The 24,473-nt window shown below is 45.5% G+C and overlaps 1 protein-coding gene across 4 annotated transcripts in view; it reads left to right on the top strand.

Moving 5' to 3' along the window:
* The window catches only part of SYBU (syntabulin), a 112,120-nt gene that overhangs the window by 23,427 nt on the left and 64,220 nt on the right, over positions 1-24,473 (top strand). For all 4 annotated transcript variants that reach the window (XM_029591911.1, XM_029591912.1, XM_029591913.1 and 1 more), the window contains one exon: positions 9,602-9,790. In XM_029591911.1, coding sequence (XP_029447771.1) covers positions 9,602-9,790 — 189 coding nt within the window. The remainder of the gene's footprint in view (positions 1-9,601; positions 9,791-24,473) is intronic.

Raw genomic sequence — 24,473 nt, 5'->3', positions numbered from 1 at the left:
CTCACACATGCTCCCTCTGTCCCTCCCTCTCTCACACACATGCTCCCTCTCTCTATTACACATACACACACCCTCATACAGGCTCCCTCACTCTCGCACACACACATCCCCTAATACAGGGACCCTCTCTCTTCTTGCATACACACCCACACAAGCTCCCTTTCTCTCTCACACATACATCCTCACATAGGCTACCTATGTATCTCTATCATGCACCCCTTCTCACACACTCTGTCTCACACATACACAATCCCTTCACACAGGCTAGCACCCTCACATACACACGATCCCTTTTTCATACCAGCTCCCAATCTCTCACACACATACACACTCCTTCACAATCTCTCATATAGGCTCCCTCTCTCTGGCACCTAGACTCAAGTATCCCCTCCCCTCACCTCCCATGCTCTCTCACACGCCCTCCTGCTCACCCCCCCCCCCTGCTCTCTCACACCTTCCCCTCCTCTCCTCCCCTCTCTCACACCCTCTGCCTGCTCTCACCCTCTTCTCTCTCACACCACCTCCCCTCGCCTCTCTCACACCCCTCTCCCTCTTCTCTCACACACACATTCACTCTCACCAGGACCTTCATCTTCGCTGCGAGCGGAGCACACGTTATTCGCGCACTGGGGGCGTTCATTTTTGCCACGAACGTCACGCCAGGGCCTTCATCTTCGCTGTGAGCAGAGTGCATCCCTTGGCACTCTGGGGCCTTCATCTTTGCGCTCTCCATTTGCAGCAGGCTAGGATCTCCTCTGCCATTTTCTGCGTAGAATTGCCAAATTCTGTGAAGAAAATGGCAATTCTGCATGGGGGGGGGGGGGAATTATGCGCAAATTCTGCACTCCGCAGAGCACAGAATTCCCCCAGGGCTTTCTATAAATAACAAATCCATGTAATGTTACAAATATACGTACATTCCATATCTAATATATCCACCACTTGAAAGTCTCACAAAACTCTGTTAAATGCCAACATGAACATTATACGCTAATAGCAATCCTTCTCCTGGTTAGCTAAAGGGCACTAATCATCATGTAAGGGTCCTGCCCTTGTTGCCATCTCTTACCCAGGCTGCAGCAGCCACCTTTAGACTTCCTCCTCCCTCTTCAGGTACTCACTGTCTCCATTGTCAGTTGGTCAGCCATTGCCCTTCTCTGAGATCAGCCCAACCAGCTCACACAGAGGCCTGACTAGTAGCAGCATACAAGCAAAAAAAAAAAGAAGATTACTTATGATAAAACAGCCCTGGCCTTGTCTCCTTTTCTGCTGCAGTCAGCCTGTCATAAGGTGATAATAAAGTTGCAGCTTCTGCTTTTATCTTTTTTTTTTTTTGCTGGCTGTGATTTGTTCTTCCAGCAGAGAGAGATCACATCTGTGATGTCATCAGAGTCTCCAGGGTGGGGGTTGGAGAGGGGGGAGACTGAACCAAAAGAGCTTATTCTGAGGAGGGTGGGGCAGGACCAGCCAGCATAGCACTCCTAGCCAGAGGAGGTCTCACTCTCTTGTACTCTCCTGCAGCACTCTAGCCAGAGGAGGTCTCACTCTCTCTTGTACTCTCTTGCAGCACTCTAGCCAGAGGAGGTCTCACTCTCTTGTACTCTCCTGCAGCACTCTAGCCAAAGGAGGTCTCACTCTCTCTTGTACTCTCCTGCAGCACTCTAGCCAGAGTAGGTATCACTCTCTTGTATTCTGCAGCACTCTAGCCAAAGGAGGTCTCTTGTACATTTGAACTTCCAGATATGCTCAGTAAGTAGGGAGCCAGATGGAAATGTAGAAGGGAACAGTTGTTGCAGGTGGTGGCTAAAATTCTGGGGAGGCCATGGCCCCCTCCTTTCCAAATCCTATGATTTGGTAGATTTAAAATGATTAAAAATCTCACTGTTCCTTCATTTAACTGCTTTTGGTGTCAGATATGATAAACTGCAGTGTGTGTGAGAGCACCAAGAGAGTGTTTGAAATATATTTCTTTGAAAAGGAATTTTCAATTAAATAATAAATATTTATTTATTTATTTATTTGTTGAGTTTTATATACCGTCATTCGGTAGAGCCATCATTTTGAGTGAATTTTGTATTTTATGTAGTATTGTAAGCAAATGTAAACACAACACTTTAATAGCTGTATAAGAGCATAGAGTAGAGCCATTACTAAATTCAGTAACTTAATTTTAAAACTTGGTGTGTATTCTTTAGGCCAGTGCTTCTCAAACTAGTGCTTAGGACACACCCAGCCAGTTGGATTTTCAGGATATCCACAATACATATGCCTGATGTAGATTTGTATGCACGGCTGCATAGTATACAAATCTGTCACGTGCATGTTTATTGTGGATATCTTGGAAATTGGACTGGCTGGGAATGTCCCAAGGATTGAGTTGAGAACCACTGCCTTAGAAAACCTCACACATTTGCCAGGATCATTTAGCCCAACTGAATCCCATTGCTGTCTCATGATACCTTTTACAATGTTTCTCTTCAGCCCGGATCACAGTGGCAACCTACTGTCACCAGGACCCGATGCTTCCAGTGTTGCTACTGGAGCCACACTGGAAGCGTAAGCTACAGCGGAGAGCTTATGCTTCCAGTATTTCTCCCCTGCAACACTGGAAGCACTGGGTCTGCAATCCAGGCTGAACAGAAACAGTGTAAAGGTACCGGCAGAGTGGAAAGGCTAAGGTTTTGGGTGGGCGAGCAAGGGGGGACATGGGAAGCCAATTGTCACAATTTGTGCAGAAATTAGAAAGCGGGTGGGGGAGAAAGATGAGGCTGTATTCTTTTGAATGTAGTCAGTTAAGGTTAAAGTTATCTGGCCACATGGCTTTAGACCTGCCAAAATATCTCCAAATATTGGAGTTAGCCAAATAAGTTATTTGGCTAACTCGACCGTACCCTGGAAACCTCCAACACACCCCTTTCTTATTCAGCTAAATGTTAGCCAGCTAATAACTTATCCTGTTAACTTTTAGCCATAAATGAAAGAGGGATATTCAAAGATTGCCATTTAGCCATATAACCTAGGAGTTATCTTACTAAATGGCTTTGATTATTGACCTCTATGTGTATAACTTTTATAAAATCTGCTATGATATTTAAGGAGTAAATCAGCTATTTCGAATAGCTTACATTCCTAATTGTAATGCACGGTTACTTATTAAAATGGTTGTTTCCAGCTCCCTGGTAAAGGAGTTGCAGATGGTCTAATGTTTTATTTTGCTTTGCTCTGAGCATGCTCAGATTTTGGACTCATGTATGAGCTTGCAGACTGGTTGATGTTTTTGTTCAACTTGCAGCCCTAATGGATCCAGCTCCCTATAGAGCAGTTGCAAGCTCTTGGGAGTATTATGTCATCTGAGTGAACTGGATCTTTCTTTTCTTGGGAATCTGCATCAAGCCATTTCTGCAGGGAATACCAAGGTTTGCCCTAGACAAGTGATGACCAACCTCAGTTATTGAGTGAATACCTGAATTTGATGGTGAAATGCACTGTAATTAATGTTAGCACCTTATGGTGCACTGACTTCAGAATTTGCTGTCTTGAAGTGAAACTACTATCCCTAGCTGGCAAGACATTGTCATGTTATGTGTTGTGAAGAAAATAAACCAAATGATTGGACTCAACTGGATTGTTCTGTATGATATTTGAAGCGCATGTGCCTGCTATTGCGATGGAACGAGTGAGAAGAAGAACATCCAGGGCCTACTCCCCTTCATAGATTGCTAGCTCTATGGAAGATGGGGAGATGCAGGTTAGATAGTGTTGGTGGCAATTCATTATTTAGTTTCTGTTAGTGCCAGATGATCAATGGTACACATTACTGTTTACAACAGTCCATAACACAGATTTTAATTAGGGCAATTCTGTGATTCTGCAGTTCTTTCCTTAATGCACTTTCCCAACCAGAACCTTTCCAGCTCTGGGGCAATTTCAATTCCTAATTTTCAATACCTTTGATCAGATATTTTGGTATTCAAGTCTCACACTCCTCTGGTTCCTTTCATTCCTTGGGCATCATTCCATCTCCTTTCCCCAATATCCATTGGATATATGTAGTGCATCTACAACAGTGGGGTATGTTTATTCTCCTTTACTACTCCTTTTCTCTTCCCGGACATTGGAAAGATGTCCAATCTTTCTTGCAGATCTCAAGTGGGTGATTGAATCTCTCAGGGAGAGAAAGGTCAGAATAGTGCAGTAGAACAAGACCAATCAAACATATTCAAAGAGAAGGAAGGGTGGGTTGACTACTTTCTTCACAAGAAAAAAAGAAAAATACGTTTCTTCTAAAAAAAAACAAAAAAGAAAAAAAATGCACACACAGCTCCTTAACCCTATTCCATGATCACCAAAGTTTAGAGACTAGGAATCCTTCATCTTTCACAAAACAAAATCGGAAGACAAAGAAACAAGAAGTAAAAGAAACACTCCTTCCTCCTGCAAAACCAATCTAAGAATCCACACTTTCGCTAGGGGGTTTCTGCCTTTTACAGATGCTAGCAGCAACCACTACAGCAGCCCACATCGGGAGCTGAGGGATATGTGGCATGCTCCTCTTACCCTTGCAATGCCTACCTGATCTTCTAGTAGAGACATAGTGAGACCCTACGTTTCTATCACATTCTCCTCAGTCATCTCTTTTCCAAGCTGAAGAGATCTAATCTGATCAGGTTTTCTTCATAAGGTAGCCATTCCATCCCATTTATCATTTTTCTACCTTTGCTAATTCTAGTTCTGCTAAGGTTTTTTTGAGATAGGACGACCAGAACTGCACAGAATATTCAAGGAGCAGCCGCAACATGGATCTATATAGAGGGACTGCATTCTCCACTTTAATTTCTATTCCTTTACAATTAATTATTAACATTCTATTTGTTGAGGATTTCAATGTACTGACCACAAGGACTGTGAAGTCCTTATCCTTGATGGTGATTTCTAATAAGGAACCCAGCATTGTTTACCTGTATGTGCATCACTTTGCACTCTCCATTTTTGTCGGCTCCACTATAAACTACTAATGTGAAGAGAATGGCTACAGAAGCAACGTGCCTAAGTATGCTGTACATACCTAACAACAATGAAGTGAAGCTGACAGGTGCTGGTCAGAACCGAAACCTAATCCTTCTCTCATTAGCTGCTTCCTCAGATTAAGTCACAGATTAATTTTATGCAACAGTGTGATGTACCTATTATGATAAAAAAAATAAAGGAAATTTAGACATTGCATACAAATATGCAATTTGAAAAGCATAAAGAAATGTTTTGTTTTTTGTTCTAAACATTTCCAGATCCCAGAATCAATAATACAAACAAGAGCTTCAAAAATAACTTCTATTCCATGTTATATCAAGCTGTCAGTATAGTTATATTGGAATCTTAACCTTCATGATTATTGTTATTGGTTATATTTCCTCCTCCTACAGGGAATCCTGGAAACTTGGGGCTAGTGGCTTGTATGGGAAGTGAAGATAGTTTAAGCTCTAAGATTAATTGTGTGCCCAAGGACTCCTAAGAATAGTACCCCAGTCCTGGGGTTACACAGATTTATAAAATCAATAAGGTGGAATTAATACTAAAACAAGGGGACACTAACAACTAGCAGATTTAAAACAAATTATAGAAAGTATTTTTCACTCCAAGTGCATAATCAAGCTGTGGAATCTGTTGCCAGAGAATGTGATCATGGTAACTATCATAGAGGGGTTTAAAAGAGGTTTGGACAAGTTCCTGGAGAAAAAGTCCATAATCAATTATTAGTCAAGTAGACTTGGGAAAGCCATTGCTTATCCCTGGGAGTGTGCAAGAGAAACATATATTTTTGGGATCGGCCAGATGCTTGTAGTGACTGTATCTGGCCACTGTCGAAGACAAGATATTGGGCTCAATGGACCTTGGTCTGAACCAGCATGGCCTATTTTATATTCTTATGTTGTCCTTTAAACTATTATACTTAGTCTGTCACTATATAGGTGGTTGCAGTAAGCAGAAAATTTGCAGCATTGGAAATGTAGTTCAGCTGACAGTCTACATTAAAAAGAGTCTTAGTCCCATGGAGTATGAGTACTTATTGATAACCCCCTGGATCTGGCATCCTCATACTGCAGCTCATTCTTTTTGCAGAACGTCAGAAATAGTGAAAATTAACACCTGAATAAGAGGTTTTTTTTCCTAAAAATTAATTGCAAAAAAAAGTAACTTACTGGGAAGAAATGGGACTAGAAGGAGAACTGTATCTGCTATGTAGTGCAGTAAGCAAAGATCTGAATTCTGGTTATGCCCTTTAACCTGACCAAGTGCATGTGCCACCATGGCCCGCAATAAGTGCATGTTATAGTTGCCTGTTTGGAAGTTTCATACTCTGTGCTTACTTAGTACTATAGAAAATATCCTTACAGTAGAGTGAACAGTTTTCCAGGATTGCAGTATGTATTTATTTATTTTAAAATATTCATTACCCGCCCATCCTACGTTCAGGGAGGGGTACAAGAAAACACACATAATAAAATTACATAAGAATCAATCAACCATGACAAAAATCAAACAAAATCACAGCATTGACAGCACTGATAAACCCAATTACTGTCGATATAAATGACTTTATAGTGCTCAGATGGAAAATGCCTTTTGAAATAAATGGGTTTTAAGAACTTTCCAGAAAAACTTTGGTTCTGCTATTGTTCTTAGCTCTTTTGGGAGGGAGGTCCATAAAAAAGGGTCGGCAATGGAGAAAGCACATTCCCTAGTCTCTTCAAGATGGACCGTCTGAGAGAGGGAGTATCTAGAAGGCACTGACTGGAGGAAAGTGTTGCGTCCGTCGGTTGCAGATGGCAGTGACCGCTCTGCCTTACCTCTTTTTCTCCCCTTTCTCTCTCTCTGGGCAAGATGGCTGTCTCCAGTGCCAAGTGCTGCAGGCCTCGGCGTCCCCATCCGCCATGCTCACTCCCGTGGCCTCCTAGGGCGCGAGCGCGCACTGCTCTGACGCTCAAGTACACATCATGGCGGGAAGTCTCTCGCTTCCTACTTCCCTTCGGGGTCCTCACTAACTTAGACAGCTGCTCCTCGGGGGTCTTCTCTCTTATTCATTCCAGGATATTGGACCATTGGGTACTCGCTCCTCAAGGGCCTATCTACTTCATATCCTGCACCACGGACCTTCGGTCCCACCATTCTTCCATCAGGAAGACGCCTTCACTCTGTGAGTACCTCTACGAACCGGCGCTCCAACTCCACCCACCAGCCGCGGCGTCGCCCGCACTGCGGGCTCCTGCCTATCGTGAACATCTGGGTGAGACTATACTTCTGAGCCTGTTGAGCGTATTGGCACCTCGTGGATCGGTGCCTTACCTTCCTGCATTACCATCTCTTTCAGCAGTACAATAAAGACTATCCATTCTGTGTCTGCTAACTGTGGGGGTCATTGTCCAAGGAGTTACCGCTGGAGATAATTCCGCAAAGCACGCTAACAGCCGTTAACATGATTTGCAAATTTTTAAGTTTGTATTCAGGGGGCGAACTTTTAATTTTGTATTCAGGGGGCGGAGTTGGGGTGGAGCATATGTTAAGTAGGAAAGAGGTATCGTGTGCTGCAAAATAGCTGCAGTGTTAGCACGGCTCATAGCTACACCTCTTTCATTTGCGGTACATTGTGCGCTAGAGGCCGGTAAAGGTTTATCGTGGTTCACGATGTTTTGAGAGAGAGTGAGAGAGAGTTGCTATAGTGTCTCTTCCCTAGACAGGTATTTGTATCCCTATGAGAGGCTCACCTAGTAACTCGAGGTGGGGATTAGGGATGAGTGTAGGGGGTTGGGGGCCACTTTCACATTCAACGTGAGACGTACGAACAGAACAGTGGTCTCTTGTGAAGATTTGCTGGCCTTCGGAGTGAGGAAACTCACTCCAAGATGAGATTTGGGCAATGTTCTCTCCACCTAGCTTGTTCCATCAAGCTAGGTGGAGAGAACATTGCCCAAATCTCATCTTGGAGTGAGTTTCCTCACTCCGAAGGCCAGCAAATCTTCACAAGAGACCACTGTTCTGTTCGTACGTCTCACGTTGAATGTGAAAGTGGCCCCCAACCCCCTACACTCATCCCTAATCCCCACCTCGAGTTACTAGGTGAGCCTCTCATAGGGATACAAATACCTGTCTAGGGAAGAGATACTATAGCATCTATCTCTCTCTCTCTCTCTCTCTCTCTCTCTCTCTCTCTCTCCAGAAACATTGTGAACTGTGATATATACTGGCAATGTAGCATGAATTGGGTTAATAGTGCAACTTGCACTAAGAGTGTGTTGCATAGCTGTTATTGCAATTTGTGCTCCACATGCTTATTAGCATAAGGTAACACCCCTTTTGGTATCGCGTGCGATACTGGAAAATGAGGCCCTGTGTCAGCCTATCGCAGTAGGTTCCCCCCGTGGGCGTGGTCCTCTCCACTGCGACCAAGAGTCCACAATGCCTCAAACACAACAGATAGTAAAGTTCTGGATGGAGTATGAATTTTTAGTGTTGCTGCAATTCATGGTGAAGGAATATTAGGAATGAGGGTATGAATAATAACTGTGAGCTTATATTGCATCCGAAATGAAATTGGGAGCCAATGTAACATTTGCAAAACTGGGGTGATATGTTCACGTATGTGTGTTCCTGTTAATAGCCTGGCAAAAGAATTTTGGATAATCTGTAAAGGGCGAATTGAAAAAGGAGGCAAACCGGTGAAAAGTGCATTGCGATAATCCAAACCAGAGAAATGAAGCGATTGAAGAACCATTCAAAAATCAGGAGGATCCAGAAGTGGTTTTAGATGGCGAACAATTGTAGCATTCCCGACAGAATCAAGTATTGCTTTGACAGCAATGCTGGTAGCATAAGTTGCCAGTGTTGCTGTCAAGTGTATTATCTGTGACAAAAGTAATATCCATGACAAGTTATCAGGCCAACTTTAATTGGATAACTTGTCTGCATGCTGCTTTTCTGGATATTGATCTCATGGCAGGTAACTATTTTTGCAGTAACAGTGCATAGTTCTCTAGTGTAGCTCTACTGCCACTTGCCAACTCTTGTATTGTGAGAACGTGTTTATGTTTGATTTTATTCATTTCTCTTTAGTGTGCTACCCAGTTTGTTTTCCTTAGATTCCAATGTCCTTGGAACCTTTATGTATTTATATTCAGAAACCCTTTTTAGCTTGCATCCAGAGGCAAAGGAGGAAACTCAGAAATGGAACAAGTTAAACCAAAACAGACTTCTTATTCAAGAGTGATATTCAGCTCTGCCCATGCCACCCTGCCTTGGAAGCAAGTCTTCCATTCCTAAAGGGCTATTTATTGCATTGCACAAAGTATGGCATTCATGGTCCAGAATTCCTTAACAATTACGTTTTAAATGTCATGTTTACGTAAGTCATTGATATATCTGTTGACTGAGTTCACCATTAACTTATTTGGTAAGATCATATATTTTAGTACCTCTTTCCTTGTTGGAAATAACTTTTGTAGTTTTATTGCTCTATATGACAGTTAAGGTAATTTTACAACAAGCTTAGCGGTGTGCAAGACTAAACTACTTTCTGAGGTTCAGGCCTATCTTCTTTGTCTCGTTTTAGATGATACCGGCTGTCCAAGCAGCCAGTCAGTTTCTCCAGTTAAGACTCCCTCTGATGCCGGAAACAGTCCAATAAGTTTTTGTGAGGAAGATTATACCAGGAAGAAAGCAAATACTGGAACTGGTGTTGATGGCAACATACAATCTGCCCGACATAAGAAGGAACTAAAAGCATGTCTAGTAAAGCCAGGTATGCACCTTTATTTATTTTAGTCTTTTCTATAATGCAATCAGTGGTTGGTAGAATGTGAATTAGAAAAACCATTTGTGTTTACAGCCACGATGCAGCTGCAAGAATGGGCAGATTGAAGCAAAAAGATAGTCCCATCCTGCTGAATCAGCTGCTGTTTAGCTGCAGCTAGTCTTTGAGTTCAATTTGTACACCTTCACTGTTGCAGCCCTGTTTGTAAAACCATCAGGCACTGCAAGGTGGCCTTAAAATTCACATTTTTATTAAAACTTACAAAAACAGATCAAGGACTAAAAGAAATTTGATAGCATGAGCTAGTAAAGGCTAGTAAAAGATAAGATATATCTTTTACTAGCCTTAACTGTTCCTTTTTGTTTTTTTGTTGATATTTTTAAGATATATAGATGTATGCACACAGTCAGTGAAGAATTAGAAATGATCAACATGTAAATGAGATTGTCACATGTCCTGGGTCATCAGCATAGATGATATTAATAATTTGAAGATTAAATGATAAGCAAAAGAAACTAACTGAAAACCCCAATAGTAAACCCCCAAAACCCTGGGGGATCTGTCCAGAGCACTCCAGGAGAGAGGGGGTGCCAGCATGGCCATTTGGCTAGGGCCTACAATGTTCAAGGGGCCTACTTTTGTTTGGTAAAATTTTTAAAAAAGCTAAATATATCTATTTCTAACATGTATAAATAAAAATTTCAATTGTAATTGAAAAATTTGCTAACAAAAAAGCTCGTAAAGCCTTCTTAAATAAATAAAAATTATTTGGGACATTTAGAAAATGATTTCTTTTATTAAGTAACACATCAGAACCTTACATAGGGGCCTACTTTTCTTAGCTGGCACGGGCCTAATTCCTGCTCTCTCCAGCCCTGGTCCAGAGCCATCCCATGCCAGGGAGGAAGAGAAGGAGACAGCCCAAGCCTTCTGTGCTGCAGCTATCAGAAAAGGCAAAATCAAGTCGAAACACATTATAAAGCGAATAAGCTGAAAAATAACATAAGTAATTATAACTGACCTATATCCCAGATAGCTCTGATTATGGAATTTTAGCCTTGTTGAAAACTTAGTGGTAATAATTCAAATATAGTAAAACCAATGAGAAAACAACTCAATATTACTTGTTTTGCTATGTTTCAGATATCTGTAATGAGGACTAGGTTGACCCTTTTTTCTTCTTAAATAATACAAAACTCTCATTCCCTGTATGTACCAGGATCAGTCCAGACTGCTGGGTTATGCCTCCCTTCCAGCAGATGGAGTCAGAGAGAAACTGAAAAGGCACCTCCCATATACTCTGGTGTGCCACCTGCGGTCCCTCGGTATTTCTCTGACTCCAGGAGATTGAGAGAGCATAACCTGCGGTCCTGATCTTATCTAAATTTGGGAGGGTTCTTCTCACAGGTTTGATTAAATCTAAAGGGAGAATCCTTTGACTAGATCAATTTTGATAAGGATAGATAATAATAAAAAAAAACCCAGCTTGTTAAAAGGACACAGGCAGGCGAGGCAGGGCATTGCCCTACAGCCATTTCCTGGAGAATTTTTTTTCCCTGACCCGGTGAGCTATACGGGGGAGGATTTACCAGTGGGCCGGTCACTCTCCCCCTTCTTGCCAATTAAGAGATGTAACATTCCTCTGAGGCAGCGCTTTCACAGAGAAGTAAAATTCCTCTGGCGGACGATTGGTCTGGTGGCTCAGGGAGGTTGTTCCCCTGTTTTGGGAGGGCTGATTAACGCTAGTAAAAATAAAAAAAAGAATATATATGTTTATATGAAGAGAGTGCGTGCAATATATAAAAGCATTTTATGTATTTTTAAAACGCACCTTTTCTTCAGCCCTAGCCTGCCTCGATCTCCCAGGCCTCCGGAGGGGGGGGGCATGTCACCCAGCTAATTCACACGCTTTCTGCATGCCGCGGGGAACCATTTGTGCTGTGTGTGGAGAGCCAGGGTACCGGCTCTCCCGCGAAGGCCTCTGCTCCTGGTGTATTCCCGGGGGCGAGAGGCCTTCGCAGCAGCCAATTTTGGGCTGGGGATCAGCCCTGCCACGTCCGAAGGGACTTCGGGGCGAGCAGCCTGCTCGGAGGCAGATGCCCGGCACGCTCTCGATCGGCATGGGAGCGGCAGCCATCTTGCCTCCCTCGGACCCCAATGTGGATTCAGTGGGGGAGGGAGAGGATCTCCCTCCTCTTTCCCAGCCGGCATTAAGCCCTCAAAGACTGCGCAATTCTCAGCCAGACTCGGCCCCTCCCCCAAATTGGCTGACGAGGGGGCCCTTAAAGAGGCAACACCCGTTTTCCTCTCAGTTTGTTTTGCTTCTACATAAGGCTTATGTAGAAGCTGAAGTGGACTGGGAAAGCCAGTCTCCTGCCCAGGCTAAGTTTTTTAAGGCCTCAGCAGACCAGGAGAGACTTGGACCTCGGGCACCCCGCGCTATCCCAGGGAATGGGCTATCCATTCCTCTTCCACCTGCGGATCCGATAACTCAGGACCCCTCCACTCCACTCCTGATGTGAGCGATGATGTAGACAGTGCCGCTCCGGTGGAGGGGGATGATCCGCAGGTGCTCCGTTTGTTCCGCAAGGAAGAACTGGACCCGTTGATTTCCCATGTGCTTCAGGAGCTGGAGATCCCAGTACCACAGGCGATACCAGACTCTTCACCGGGAGACTTGGTGTTATCGGGGCTTCGGGCTCCACCTCAAATCTTTCCTTTTCATCCAAAGCTTTTCCAGCTCGTATCCCGGGAATGGGATACTCCCTAATGAGTCTCTGGATCTTCTTAAGATTCCTAAAGTGGACTCGGCAGTCACAGCTATTGCCAAACATACTACCATTCCTGTAACAGGAGGCACAGCGCTCAAGGACCTCGAGGATAGGAAGCTGGAAGTTTTGCTTAAGCAGATTTTTGAAGTGTCAGCTTTGGGAGTTCAGGCCGCTGTCTGCAGCAGCCTTATGCAGAGGGCTACTCTCCGTTGGGTTCAACCTTCTTCCGGAGGAAGCTGAACAAGCAAACCGCATGGAATCTGCGGTGGCCTATACAGCAGATGCTTTGTATGATCTCCTCCACACCTCTGCCCGCACTATGTCTTTGGATTCCGCAAGGCGGCTGCTATGGCTCCGTAACTGGTCTGCGGATGCCTCCTCTAAGTTGCAGCTGGGTTCCTTTCCTTTCCGGGGCAAGCTTCTATTTGGGGACGAGCTGGAGCAGCTTATTCGGTCATTGGGAGACAACAAGGTTTACAAGCTTCTGGAAGACAAGCCCTGATCAATTCGCTCACCCGGCACATTTAGGGGCCGTTTTCGAGGGCAGCACAGTTTCCACTCCGGCAGGGGTTCTTCCTCCTACGTCCCTCGGCAGACGTCAACAAGGTATCAAGCATGGGTGCATTCCTTTCGTGGCAGGAGGTCTCAGTGCTCTGGAGCCTCTCATGCCTTCGCCACCAACAAAGCTCCCCAATGAAGGGGCGCCGGCCCATCCCTCGGTTCCGGAGATTGGGGGGTGACTCTTCTGGTTTCGCGAGGAAGGGGTCAAGATAACATCAGACCAGTGGGTTCTATACATTATAAATCACGGTTACGCTTTGGATTTTGCTCGACCCCTTCACAAACTGTTTCTAGTATCTCCCAGTGGGTCTCAGACAAAGCAGCAAGTGGTTCTTCAAACGCTGTCTCGGTTGCAGGCTCTGGGAGCCATTGTTCCGGTTCCTGCAGCCGAGCGTCGGACCAGTCACTACTCCATTTACTTCGTAGTTCCCAAGAAGGAGGGCTCGTTCCAACCAATATTGGAATTGAAGCAGGTCAACAGGGCGTTGCGAATCCCTCTGTTTCGCATGGAGACATTGAGATCCGTCATTGCGGCTGTCCACAAAGGCGAGTTTTTGGCTTCTTTGGATCTGACAGAGGCTTACCTCCACATAGGGATTGTCAGAAAGCTCTGTTGTTAAAGCTGGTATTTAGCAATCTGTAGTTATTTAGAATAGTTGTGGGTGGATCCTTGGACCAGTGGCAGATGACCACGCCCTCGGGGGAAATCCCGAGAGGGACCACTGGTCAGGCTTAGTGTAGGAGACAGACACACACTAGTTCTATTATTAGACAATATAGTAAACCACCAGAGGTGGCAGTAGTGAGCTGGAAGCGCCCGGCTGGGCTGTAGTCCCTCAGATTCTGGAACAACGATTCCAAGGTGGCTGAGCTTTAGAGAAACTAAGAAAGTGAGTAGGCAAAGCATGCGGCGTACAGGAACAAGTCCTTGATGGTAACACTCCCACAATAGTCTCTTAAGGCAACCCAGGAGTTGGTATACATTAGGCCCTCGAGGAGCGAGTACCTGGTTCCAGGGAACGCTCCGAGAGATAGATACAGACTCACTGATGTTAAGCAACAAAGACTTCTTAGAAGCAATATATTAAACCACCAAAGGTGGCAGTAGTGAGCTGGAAGCGCCCAGCTGGGCTTTAGTCCCTCAGGTATTGGAACAGCGATCCCAGGGTGGCTGAGCTGCAGAGAAACTAAGAAAGTGAGTAGGCAGTATATGCAGAGTTCTGGAACAAGTCTTTGATTGTAACACTCACACAATAGTCTCTTGAGGCAGCCCAGGAGATGGTATGCATTAGGCCCTCGGAGCGAGTACCTGGACCCAGGGAAAGCTCTGAGAGATAGATGGTAACTCACTGATGTTGTAAGCAGCGATGACTTCTTAGCAGAAATGGTATTCAGGAGCAAGTCCGGGATGTGGGCCCTCAAGGAGCGAGTACCAGTTCCGGACTGCGACCTGCAAAGAAAAAGAGAGAGCGAGGCCCCCGAGGAGCGGGTACCTCTAGTGAAGTCCGAGGAGGCAGAGTAGCTGAGTTTGCGGAGAGCAAATTCCATCCGCAGCGACCAGGAGGAAGCGAACCCTTGCTAACTCGTCTTGTTAGCGAAAACTGAGACCTTAAATATCGGGAGCTAGTGATGGCATCTCAGGGGAACGCCCCTGAGGTTCACGCCAACACTGGTATATCAGTCGGGCCATGCGCGCCCTTAGGCATCTGGTCAACATGGCGGCTTGCAGCGTCGAGCTGATCCCGGTACGCCGGAGGAGGACGGCCTGGAGACGCCGCAGCAGCTAGCCTTCCATCAACCCCGAAGGGAGTCGCCAATGAGTTAAGGTGGGAGGAGCAGGGACGTTGGACAGTGACGGACACAACAGTACCCTCCTTCAAAGGGCGATCTCCTCTTCGGGTACCAGGTTTGAGTTTTGAAGGATGCGTGAGATGGAATCGACGAAGCATCACTTTCCAAGATAATGGTCTGAGGCTCCCAAGTATGTACTTCGGGGCCGAACCCTTCCCATCTTAGAAGGTATACAAAAATCTTGCCTCTGTTACGAACATCCAGTATCTCTTGATTTTGATCTCTAGTCGTCTTCTGCATAGATGACAGGTGGATCTTGAATTTTGAAGACAATTTGCTAAGTATGAGCAATTTCAGATGAAATGTAGAATGCGTTATAGAATTTGACCAGGTGGTAGCTTCAGACGGTAGGTGACTATGCCAATACGATGAAGGACTGGGAATGAACCCACGTAGCGAGGAGCAGTCTGAAAGGAGAATAGATGAATCAGAGGTGCTTGGTTGACAACCAGACCTAGTCTCCTGGCTTGAAGACTGAAGCCTGCTCAAGGAGTGCATAGTAGTAATTCTTAGCATGGTCACTCGCTTAAATGAGTATGTCCTTGGTCTGAAGCCACAGTCTATGGAAATCATCAGCAGTGGTTAAGCTGCTGGGGACGTCACTGAAACTTCAGTGGAAGTGGCGAAGGTAGGGAACATCCAAAAACCACTTCAAAGATGACAGTCCGTACATTTAGCTGGATGAAAATTGATGATGTTGCCAGCGTATACGGACTGGGTAGTTACCAAGAGTATCTTCTTCGGGTCTATTATGTGCTGTGCTCATCAGGCACATCCTCCGAATGAAAAAGAGTGTAACAGAGATACTCTAAGGTATAGGATCCGTGAATATGGTACTGATGTAGAGCGCCTTCGAGCCAAGGTGAACATTGAAGGCATATGAATATCAGCAGCAATGGAAAGGGCTGCTGGGCACGTCATAGCATTCTTCAATAGAAGTGGCGGTGTTGAGAAACATCCAAAGCCCACTTCAAGTTGTAGTGCAATAGTGGATCTTCTGAATAGGCGAGAGGACTCTTCAGATATTCCACTAGAGTTTGAGGAGTAAGGTTGCCTCCTTTCCCTGAGTCCACCAGGGCAGGAGTCTGAACTGAACCCGGTCCGCAAGTCAAAGAGACCTGGAGAGAATGCGGAGGAGAAAAAGCGGTAAGGCCCGAGAACAGTCCTCCTGCAGGACTTAGGCCTGTCCGTTTTCCGGACGAATGGAGCATGTAGAGACATCATGGCCAGGCTGCATGCAGAGGCCGTGCTTCTTCCGAAATCTTCTCTCATTAGAAGTCAAATGTCTGCGACCAAGTTGCATCGGTTCATCTTTATCAGCAGCAGAAATTACTGGAACCTTTTGAGATGCAGGTATAGAGCTAGCCTGATTCAACCCAAATAACATCTTAGGCCGGAGTTCCTTCACGTTGTCCCGGAGCCGGTCATTGATCGTAGTGGCCAAGGCTATTAATTCATCCAGCGAGTCAGGTGTTTCATGAGCAGCCATCTCGTCTTTTAAACGGGTATACAGGCCTCTGCAAAAGAGAGTCTTGAGGCATTTGGGGTCCCAGCAAAGTTCTGCCGCAAGAGTTTTAAACTCTATGGCAAATTCAGCCAATGATCTGTTACCTTGCTTCAAATCCACCAAAGCAAAACCGGCTACAGAATTTCGAGCAGGGTCATCAAAAATGGATTTAACTAAGTCCATAAATCCTTCTTTGGCCTGTAAAATAGGATCCTTGTGCTCCCACAAGGTAGATGCCCAAGAAAAGGCCCTACCATCCAAGTAAGAAAGGATGTAGGTAGTCATGGAGAGAGCAGTAGGAAATAAAGATGGTTGTAAGGTAAAGTGCATGCAGCACAGGTTTAAAAAGCCCCAAGTCTTCTGTATTTCTCCAGAGAAGCGGATCGGAGCTGCCAGTGGTACAGCACTCTTTAAAGTTACCTCCTGTAACTGACTTTTATTGTTAGAAGCAGTACTTTGAACCTACTGTGTGTGTGGCTGATGAAAAGCTGAAGTAAGTTTTTCCAAGGCGTCCTGTTGTTCCGCAATGCGCTGAGCCAGGCCCGGTATAGCCTGCAAAGCATTGATTTGTGCTGGATCCATGTAGTTACCCGAACTCTGGAGTCAAGCCGGAACCCTGGATTCAAGCCAGATCCATGAAGTTAACCGGAACCTTGGAGACAAGCCGGATCCATGGAGTAAACAATCTGATGTGTTCTCTGTGAGGAATTAGCAATCTGTTGTCAACCTGTTAACAAAGTTCTGTAGTGAAAGCTAGAAGTTAGCAATCTGTCAGAAAGCTCTGTTAAAGCTGGTATTTAGCAATCTGTAGTTATTTAGAATAGTTGTGGGTGGATCCTTGGACCAGTGGCAGATGACCACGCCCTCGGGGGAAATCCCGAGAGGGACCACTGGTCAGGCTTAGTATAGGAGACAGACACACACTAGTTCTTTTATTAGACAATATAGTAAACCACCAGAGGTGGCAGTAGTGAGCTGGAAGTGCCCGGCTGGGCTATAGTCCTTCAGGTTCTGGAACAGCAATCCCAAGGTGGCTGAGCTGTAGAGAAACTAAGAAAGTGAGTTGGCAAAGCATGCGGCATTCAGGAACAAGACCTTGATGGTAACACTCCCACAATAGTCTCTTAAGGCAGCCCAGGAGTTGGTATACATTAGGCCCTCGAGGAGCGAGTACCTAGACCCAGGGAAAGCTCTGAGAGATAGATGGTAACTCACTGATGTTGTAAGCAGCGATGACTTCTTAGCAGAAGTGGTATTCAGGAGCAAGTCCGGGACGTGGGCCCTCGAGGAGCATGTACCGGTTCCGGACTGCGACCTGCAAAGAAAAAGAGAGAGCGAGGCCCCCGAGGAGCGAGTACCTCTAGTGAAGTCCGAGGAGGCAGAGTAGCTGGGTTTGCGGAGAGCGAATTCCATCCGCAGTGACCAGGAGGAAGCGAACCCTTGCTAACTCGTCTTCTTAGCGAAAACTGAGACCTTAAATATCTGGAACTAGTGATGTCATCTCAGGGGGACGCCCCTGAGGTTCGCGCCAAGACTGGTACATCAGTTGGGCCGCGTGCGCGCGCCCTTAGGTATCTGGTCAACATGGCGGCTTGCAGCATCGAGCCGGTCCGGGAATGCCGGGGGAGGATGGCTTGGAGATGCCGCAGCAACTAGCCTTCCATCAACCCCGAAGGAAGTCGCCAACGAGGTAAGGTGGGCGGAGCAGAGACGTTGGACAGCGACGGACACAACAGGGATCCAGGAATACCATCAGAGGTTCCTCCGGTTCATGATCACGGGACAACATTACCAGTTTCGTGCCCTACCCTTCGGGCTGGTGACGGCTCCGAGGGTTTTCACCAAGGTGATGTTAGTGGTAGCAGCGAGCCTTCGGGGAGAAGGGATATTGGTGCATCCCTACTTGGACGACTGGCTCATCCGAGCGAAGTCGGAAGAGCTCTGCGAGAACGCAGTACAATCAGTTTTAAGTCGGCTTCATTCCTTAGGCTGGGTTGTCAATTATGCCATGAGCCAGCTGGTTCCATCCCAGGTGTTAGAATTTCTGGGAGCACGTTTCGACACCGGTATGGGCAAGATTTCCCTGCCTCTGGTGAGGATGGAGCGGCTAATGTCTCAGGTTCGGCCCCTGTTGGCTCTTCCCTTACCCGTGGTGTGGGACTATTTGCAGGTTCTTGGTTTTATGGCATCTACCCTGGAGTTGGTTCCTTGGGCTTTTGCTCATATGAGGCCTTTGCAGAGGGCGCTACTTTCTCGTCGGAAGAGTTCCAACTGCCATTACCGCTCCTCGAACCGGCCAGGTCCAGGCTAAATTGGTGGTTGATCCCAGATCACTTGCTTCGAGGCGTGGATCTGGAGCCTCCTCAATGGATAATCGTGATGACGGATGCCAGTCTGACAGATTGGGGGGCAGTCTGTCAGTTGCGATCGGCGCAGGGCTTTTGGACGCTGGCGCAGACCAAGTGGTCCATCAATAGCTTGGAAACCAGGGCGGTATGCTTGGCACTGCACAATTTCTTCCACTGGTTCACCACCGGGCGGTACGGATCCTATCCGACAATGCGACCACTGTGGCTTACATAAACCGGCAAGGGGGTACAAAAAGTCAGCTAGTGGCTTCCGAAGCGGACCTGTTAATGGCCTGGGTGGAACGCAATCTGTCTCGCATAGCGGCATCCCACATAGCCGGAGTCGACAACGTTCAGGCGGACTTCCTCAGCCAGCAGCGGCTAGATCCCGGAGAATGGGAACTGTCATAGGAGGCGCTGCAGCTCATCACCAGCCGGTGGGGGACTTCCCGGTTAGACTTAATGGCAACTCGTTTGAACTCGAAAGCATCTCGTTTCTTCAGTCACAGGAGCACAGCTCGGAAGGGGTGGACGCTCTAGTTCTTCCTTGGCCTCCAAATATTCTCCTCTACGTGTTTCCTCCATGGCCGTTGGTGGGAAAGGTTTTACGCCGGATCGAATCCCACCAGGGGCAGGTTGTTCTGGTGGCTCCGGAATGGCCGAGAAGGCCGTGGTTCGCAGATCTGGTCAACCTGGCAGTGAACGGCCCCTTGCGCCTCAGTCATCTACCGAACCTCTTCCGGCAGGACCCAGTATTTTTTGATCAGGCCGATCGCTTTTGTCTAGCAGCTTGGCTTATGAGAGGAGGCAATTGAGAAAGAAGGGCTACTTGGAGGCAGTTATTACCACTCTTCTCCACGCTCGTAAAACTTCTACTTCTGTTACCTACATTCGGCTATGGAAGGTGTTTGATTCGTGGTACCGTGGGTTGAGTGTGTCCCTGCGGCAGGCCGCCATTGGTCACATTCTTGCCTTCTTGCAGGACGGCTTAATAGAACCTATGCAAATGTAAATTGGGCCATACTATCATTTTTATACTTGGCTGAAGATATAGAGGAGTAGTGCCCAGCTGCTGGATCTATTCAGGAGAATATTGCTGCTTTTTTTCCTATTCTTCTACAATATATCACTGCACAAAACTGAAAAAGACCCTAGGCTAGGTTTTTATGCAGATTGCATCCTACTAGTTCAGTACTACAGTTCATTAAAGTTTTATAGTCATTGCATGTGAAAATCACAGGGAACCAGGCCTTGGGCAGAAATGCAGAATAGTTGATGTCAAGCCATCAAAGACAGACCTCTTGAATTTATGAAAGGATGCCTGTTTAACAATGGATAGTGCAAGCAGAGTTCATGTTGCTTCGTGATTAGGTTTATTGTTGGTTGATATGCATTGCTTCTTTTTGGGATACATGATATAACACAGAGAAAATTGTTGCTTTCTTCCCCAAGCAGTGCAGCTCCGTCTCTGTTTCTGTCTTGTCCCTCTCTGTTAGGCATGGCCCAGTGGATGAAGGATAACATATTTGGGTTAGGTTCCTGTAAAACGGAGGTGGTTTGAAGCCCTAATTTTGTATTGTAGCAGTCCAGTAGTAAAACTGAGTAATGATGCACTGCCTGTAGTGGAACAGGCCAGGATCCTGGGGATCATTTTCAATTCACATCTAACCTTTTAGAGACAGATTTTGACTAGGGAAGAACGTTTCTTTCTTCCTTCGTTTGCCACAGGCAGATCATTTCCTGTCCTCTGATGTCCTTGTTGCAGTGACCCAGGCCTTGACTATTTCAAAGCTGGATTACATCAACGTGCTCTTATCATGGGCTCCCGGCTGAGACTTTTTATTGTCTCCAGATTTATCAAAATAATCAGTAAGAATCGCGGGAGAGCAGGCGCTCCGTGTTGAGCGCCCACTCTCCCAACGTGCGCCCAGCCACCTCTCCTGGGCACGCGATTCAGTATTTAAATGGGGTCGCGCTAATAAGGAAGCGCTAGTGACAATGGCACGACCCTAGCGCCTCCTTATTAGCGTAGAGGTGGCTGTCAGCGGGACCTGACAACCGACGATCTATTTTACCAGCATCTGTTTCCGAACCTGCTGCCAGCCACGGGTTAGGAAAACAGATGCCGGTAAAATTGAATGCCCGTTTTTCTAACCTGCTGATGGGCCGATTTTTTTTTTTTTTTTTGGGGTTGCTCAGACTTTAACACCTGCCCAGGTGACTAACAGCCTTGTCAACATGCATTTGCATGTGAAGAGTGCTACTAGTTTTCGGGGGGGTGGCCACGCGTTTTCGACGTGCTATTACCCCTTACAGTATAAGGGGGTAATAGGCACGCGTCAAAAATGAGCGGCCAATTGCGTGGTAACCTTTAAGGTAGCATAGTGTATTTGCAGTAAACATAACTAAAACACTTAGGGGTAGATTTTAAGACCTGCGCGCGGGTGTACATGTGCGTGCGCTACCCGGCGCGCACACATGTACGCCTGAATTTATAACATGCGCACGCATGTTATAAAATTACAGCTTGCAGTAGCTAACACATTTAAAACTAAAAAGGCCCCAATCTAGTCAACATAACGTGTATCCAATTTAAGATGATAATATAGATAAAACACTATAATACAGACATCCAGGTAAAATAAAGTAAAAATAATCCAACCATGTGTACCCTCAATAACCTAAACACAGCACGAAAAACCGATAAGACATCAGTACCAAAAGCTTAAAATTGTGACAGCGCTCAGACTATTTCAGGTTAACAAACGAGCACATACACTAGCAGCTGCTGGACAATAATCAACTCAACATTAAAACAGAAAGTTCATTCAAATGGCATGCAAAAAAGCCAGGTATCTTTTCCATTCGTCGTTCCAAAGCCTTGGACCAGTGAATGAAAAAGAGCATTTTCTATTTCTCTGCAGCTTACAAGCGCACCACACTGTATCAGCCTGAATGTTTCTCGTATCAGAGGTCTGGCACTTTTTGACCACATCTGTCACACCTTGTTTGAGCTTCCCTGGGCTCCTTATGGCTGTTCAGATGCAGTTCAAGATATGCTGGTTTTGGTATTTCATACACTGTTGGTCCTAGCTACTTGGTGGATTGTTTATTTCATTCTGCTTCTGGTAGAGTATTACATTCCAGTCACGAAACTCTCCTCCAGCTTCCCTTTCTTAAAATTTGTAAGCTGCAGAGAAATAGAAAATGCTCTTTTTCATTCACTGGTCCAAGGCTTTGGAACGACGAATGGAAAAGATACCTGGCTTTTTTGCATGCCATTTGAATGAACTTTCTGTTTTAATGTTGAGTTGATTATTGTCCAGCAGCTGCTAGTGTATGTGCTCGTTTGTTAACCTGAAATAGTCTGAGCGCTGTCACAATTTTAAGCTTTTGGTACTGATGTCTTATCGGTTTTTCGTGCTGTGTTTAGGTTATTGAGGGTACACATGGTTGGATTATTTTTACTTTATTTTACCTGGATGTCTGTATTATAGTGTTTTATCTATATTATCATCTTAAATTGGATACACGTTATGTTGACTAGATTGGGGCCTTTTTAGTTTTAAATGTGTTAGCTACTGCAAGCTGTAACTTGGATGCTATGGGATAGAATTGTAAAATAAATGCATAAATCGTTTTCTCCCTCTTTTATTCAGTGGCAGTTATGAAAGTGCCACCACAATCCCCAGAACTTCAGAAATCTATTCCACCCATCTTTCTCAATTCTGAATATAGGTATATTAATAAGGTTTTAGACATTTTAATAATGTCACTGTTTTGCTACGGAATATAAAGATAATTAATTTACAATAAAACAGTTAGTCCTCACTCTGTCTATTCCCTTCCAGCAGAGAACAGGGGAGATTTCCTGAGCAGGATAGTATATATATCATCACAGAGAGCGCTGGGAAAGAGGAAGCTGTTCATGGAAGGATCAACAATAGGATCTTAGCAACCAAAGAATATTTTAACATTGTTTTCTGAATCAGGTGGCAGTACCTTGAGGGAGGCATTGTCGTTCTGTGCTGGGGGACTTGCGAACACTGAATAAGAGAGGCATTGGCAGCCCAGTGGCCAGAATCCCAGTAAAATTACTTTGGACAAACATATTAAGAAAGTGTTAAACTGACCCGTGGAATGGGAACACTCGTAATGCCTCATTCTGAAACATACTGGAAGTACTACAGTTGCAAAAATCTGAATTTACATTATGTAATGGATGCATGTTATGAGAACAGATTCTTGGCTACTTCTCTGGGACAAGTAGAGCAGAGAACTATCAGTTCTTGAACAGCAGCAGAAATATACAGTGTGCCCATGTACTGTTGATTTCATAAAGTGCAGCAAGAATAAAAGTACTAAACTGAGTCAGATCCAAGGTTTATCTAGCTCAGTGTCAAGTCTCCGACATTGGCAGGGAGCGAGAGCCAAATGGAAGAGTATAATAAACAAGGCATGTGTACAGCCATCCAGTCCTTTTCACATCCTTTCAATTTCTAGCAATCGGCGTTTAGTGTTGTATTGACTGTAATTGATCTATCATCCATAAATTTGCCATGCATGGAATTTGATCACCTGCATGTGGACTTTTGAATCTACAGTGCTTCCACCAGTCCCTTCCTTCCGTAAAAGGACAACATCATGGTGAAAATGTGTGATCAGTCCACTGTATCCTAGAAATGCCACTAAACAGTAACAGAAAATAATGAACATGAGCAAATTGTTTATTCAAAGTCCTTGCATGAAAGTGCGTCCATTAAACCGCTCCCCCAACATGAACTGCACAGTTTATAAATACAAGAATGCCACTGCGAATGTTTAAAAAGACATGCAAGAACTGAATTGCCAAGATTCAGGAAGAACTGTATCTCTGTTAATTTAAGGGATTTAAATTAATCTAGGACCATCTAAAATTAAATCCATTTTTATCAAGGATGCATTAAGAATAAGCGCTTGATGAGCAGGGTAAGCCTGATGTAGCTGTTAATTTTGTTGCACTTCTGACTGCTGCATGGCCTCCTCTCCACCAGAGCACCCCAGTGAGCTCAGCTCTAAACTACCAGCATGTCCTTGGTCCTTCGTCTCTGCCTGCTGTACTACCTCCACTCCACCAGGGGGTTGCCATGAGAAGGGCTTGGTCAACCCCTCAGGCTGACCAAGCCCTTCTCTCTGCCTTGCACCATACCCACACTGCAGCCCTTTTGAGTCCTGTCTCTCCCATGCCTTCTTGCTTCGGCATCGAATCCTTCTTGGCTCCCTGCTTTAGCCACTCTCACTCTGTGGCCTTCTAAGGCCTTTTCTTGTATCTCTGTGTGGTCGCCAGGCCTTCTGTTCCATGCCTTGCTCTGTGGCTTGTGGGCCTTCTGACCCTTCCCTACCTTGTGGCCTTCCTTAGGCCTCTCTGTTCTCTGACTTGGCCTTGCCTGAGGCTCCCTTAGCCTTTTCCTGTTTCTTGGCCCTGCCTGCCTTGCCCCTCGAGGCTCTCTTTGTCCTTGCTGCCTTCGGGCATTCTGTGTTCCATGTTCTGTGTATTCCTGTCTTATCTTAACCTGTCTTGTCTAAACCTGTCTTGTCCTAACCTGTCTGTCCCATCCCAACACCGGTGTTCCAGTTCCACATTTACCTGCATC

The sequence above is a fragment of the Rhinatrema bivittatum genome, chromosome 2 (assembly GCF_901001135.1).
Source record: "Rhinatrema bivittatum chromosome 2, aRhiBiv1.1, whole genome shotgun sequence".
Classification (NCBI taxonomy): Eukaryota; Metazoa; Chordata; class Amphibia; order Gymnophiona; family Rhinatrematidae; genus Rhinatrema; species Rhinatrema bivittatum.
Note: the sequence above shows the minus strand (reverse complement) of the source record. Positions and strands in the feature narration are given on the sequence as shown.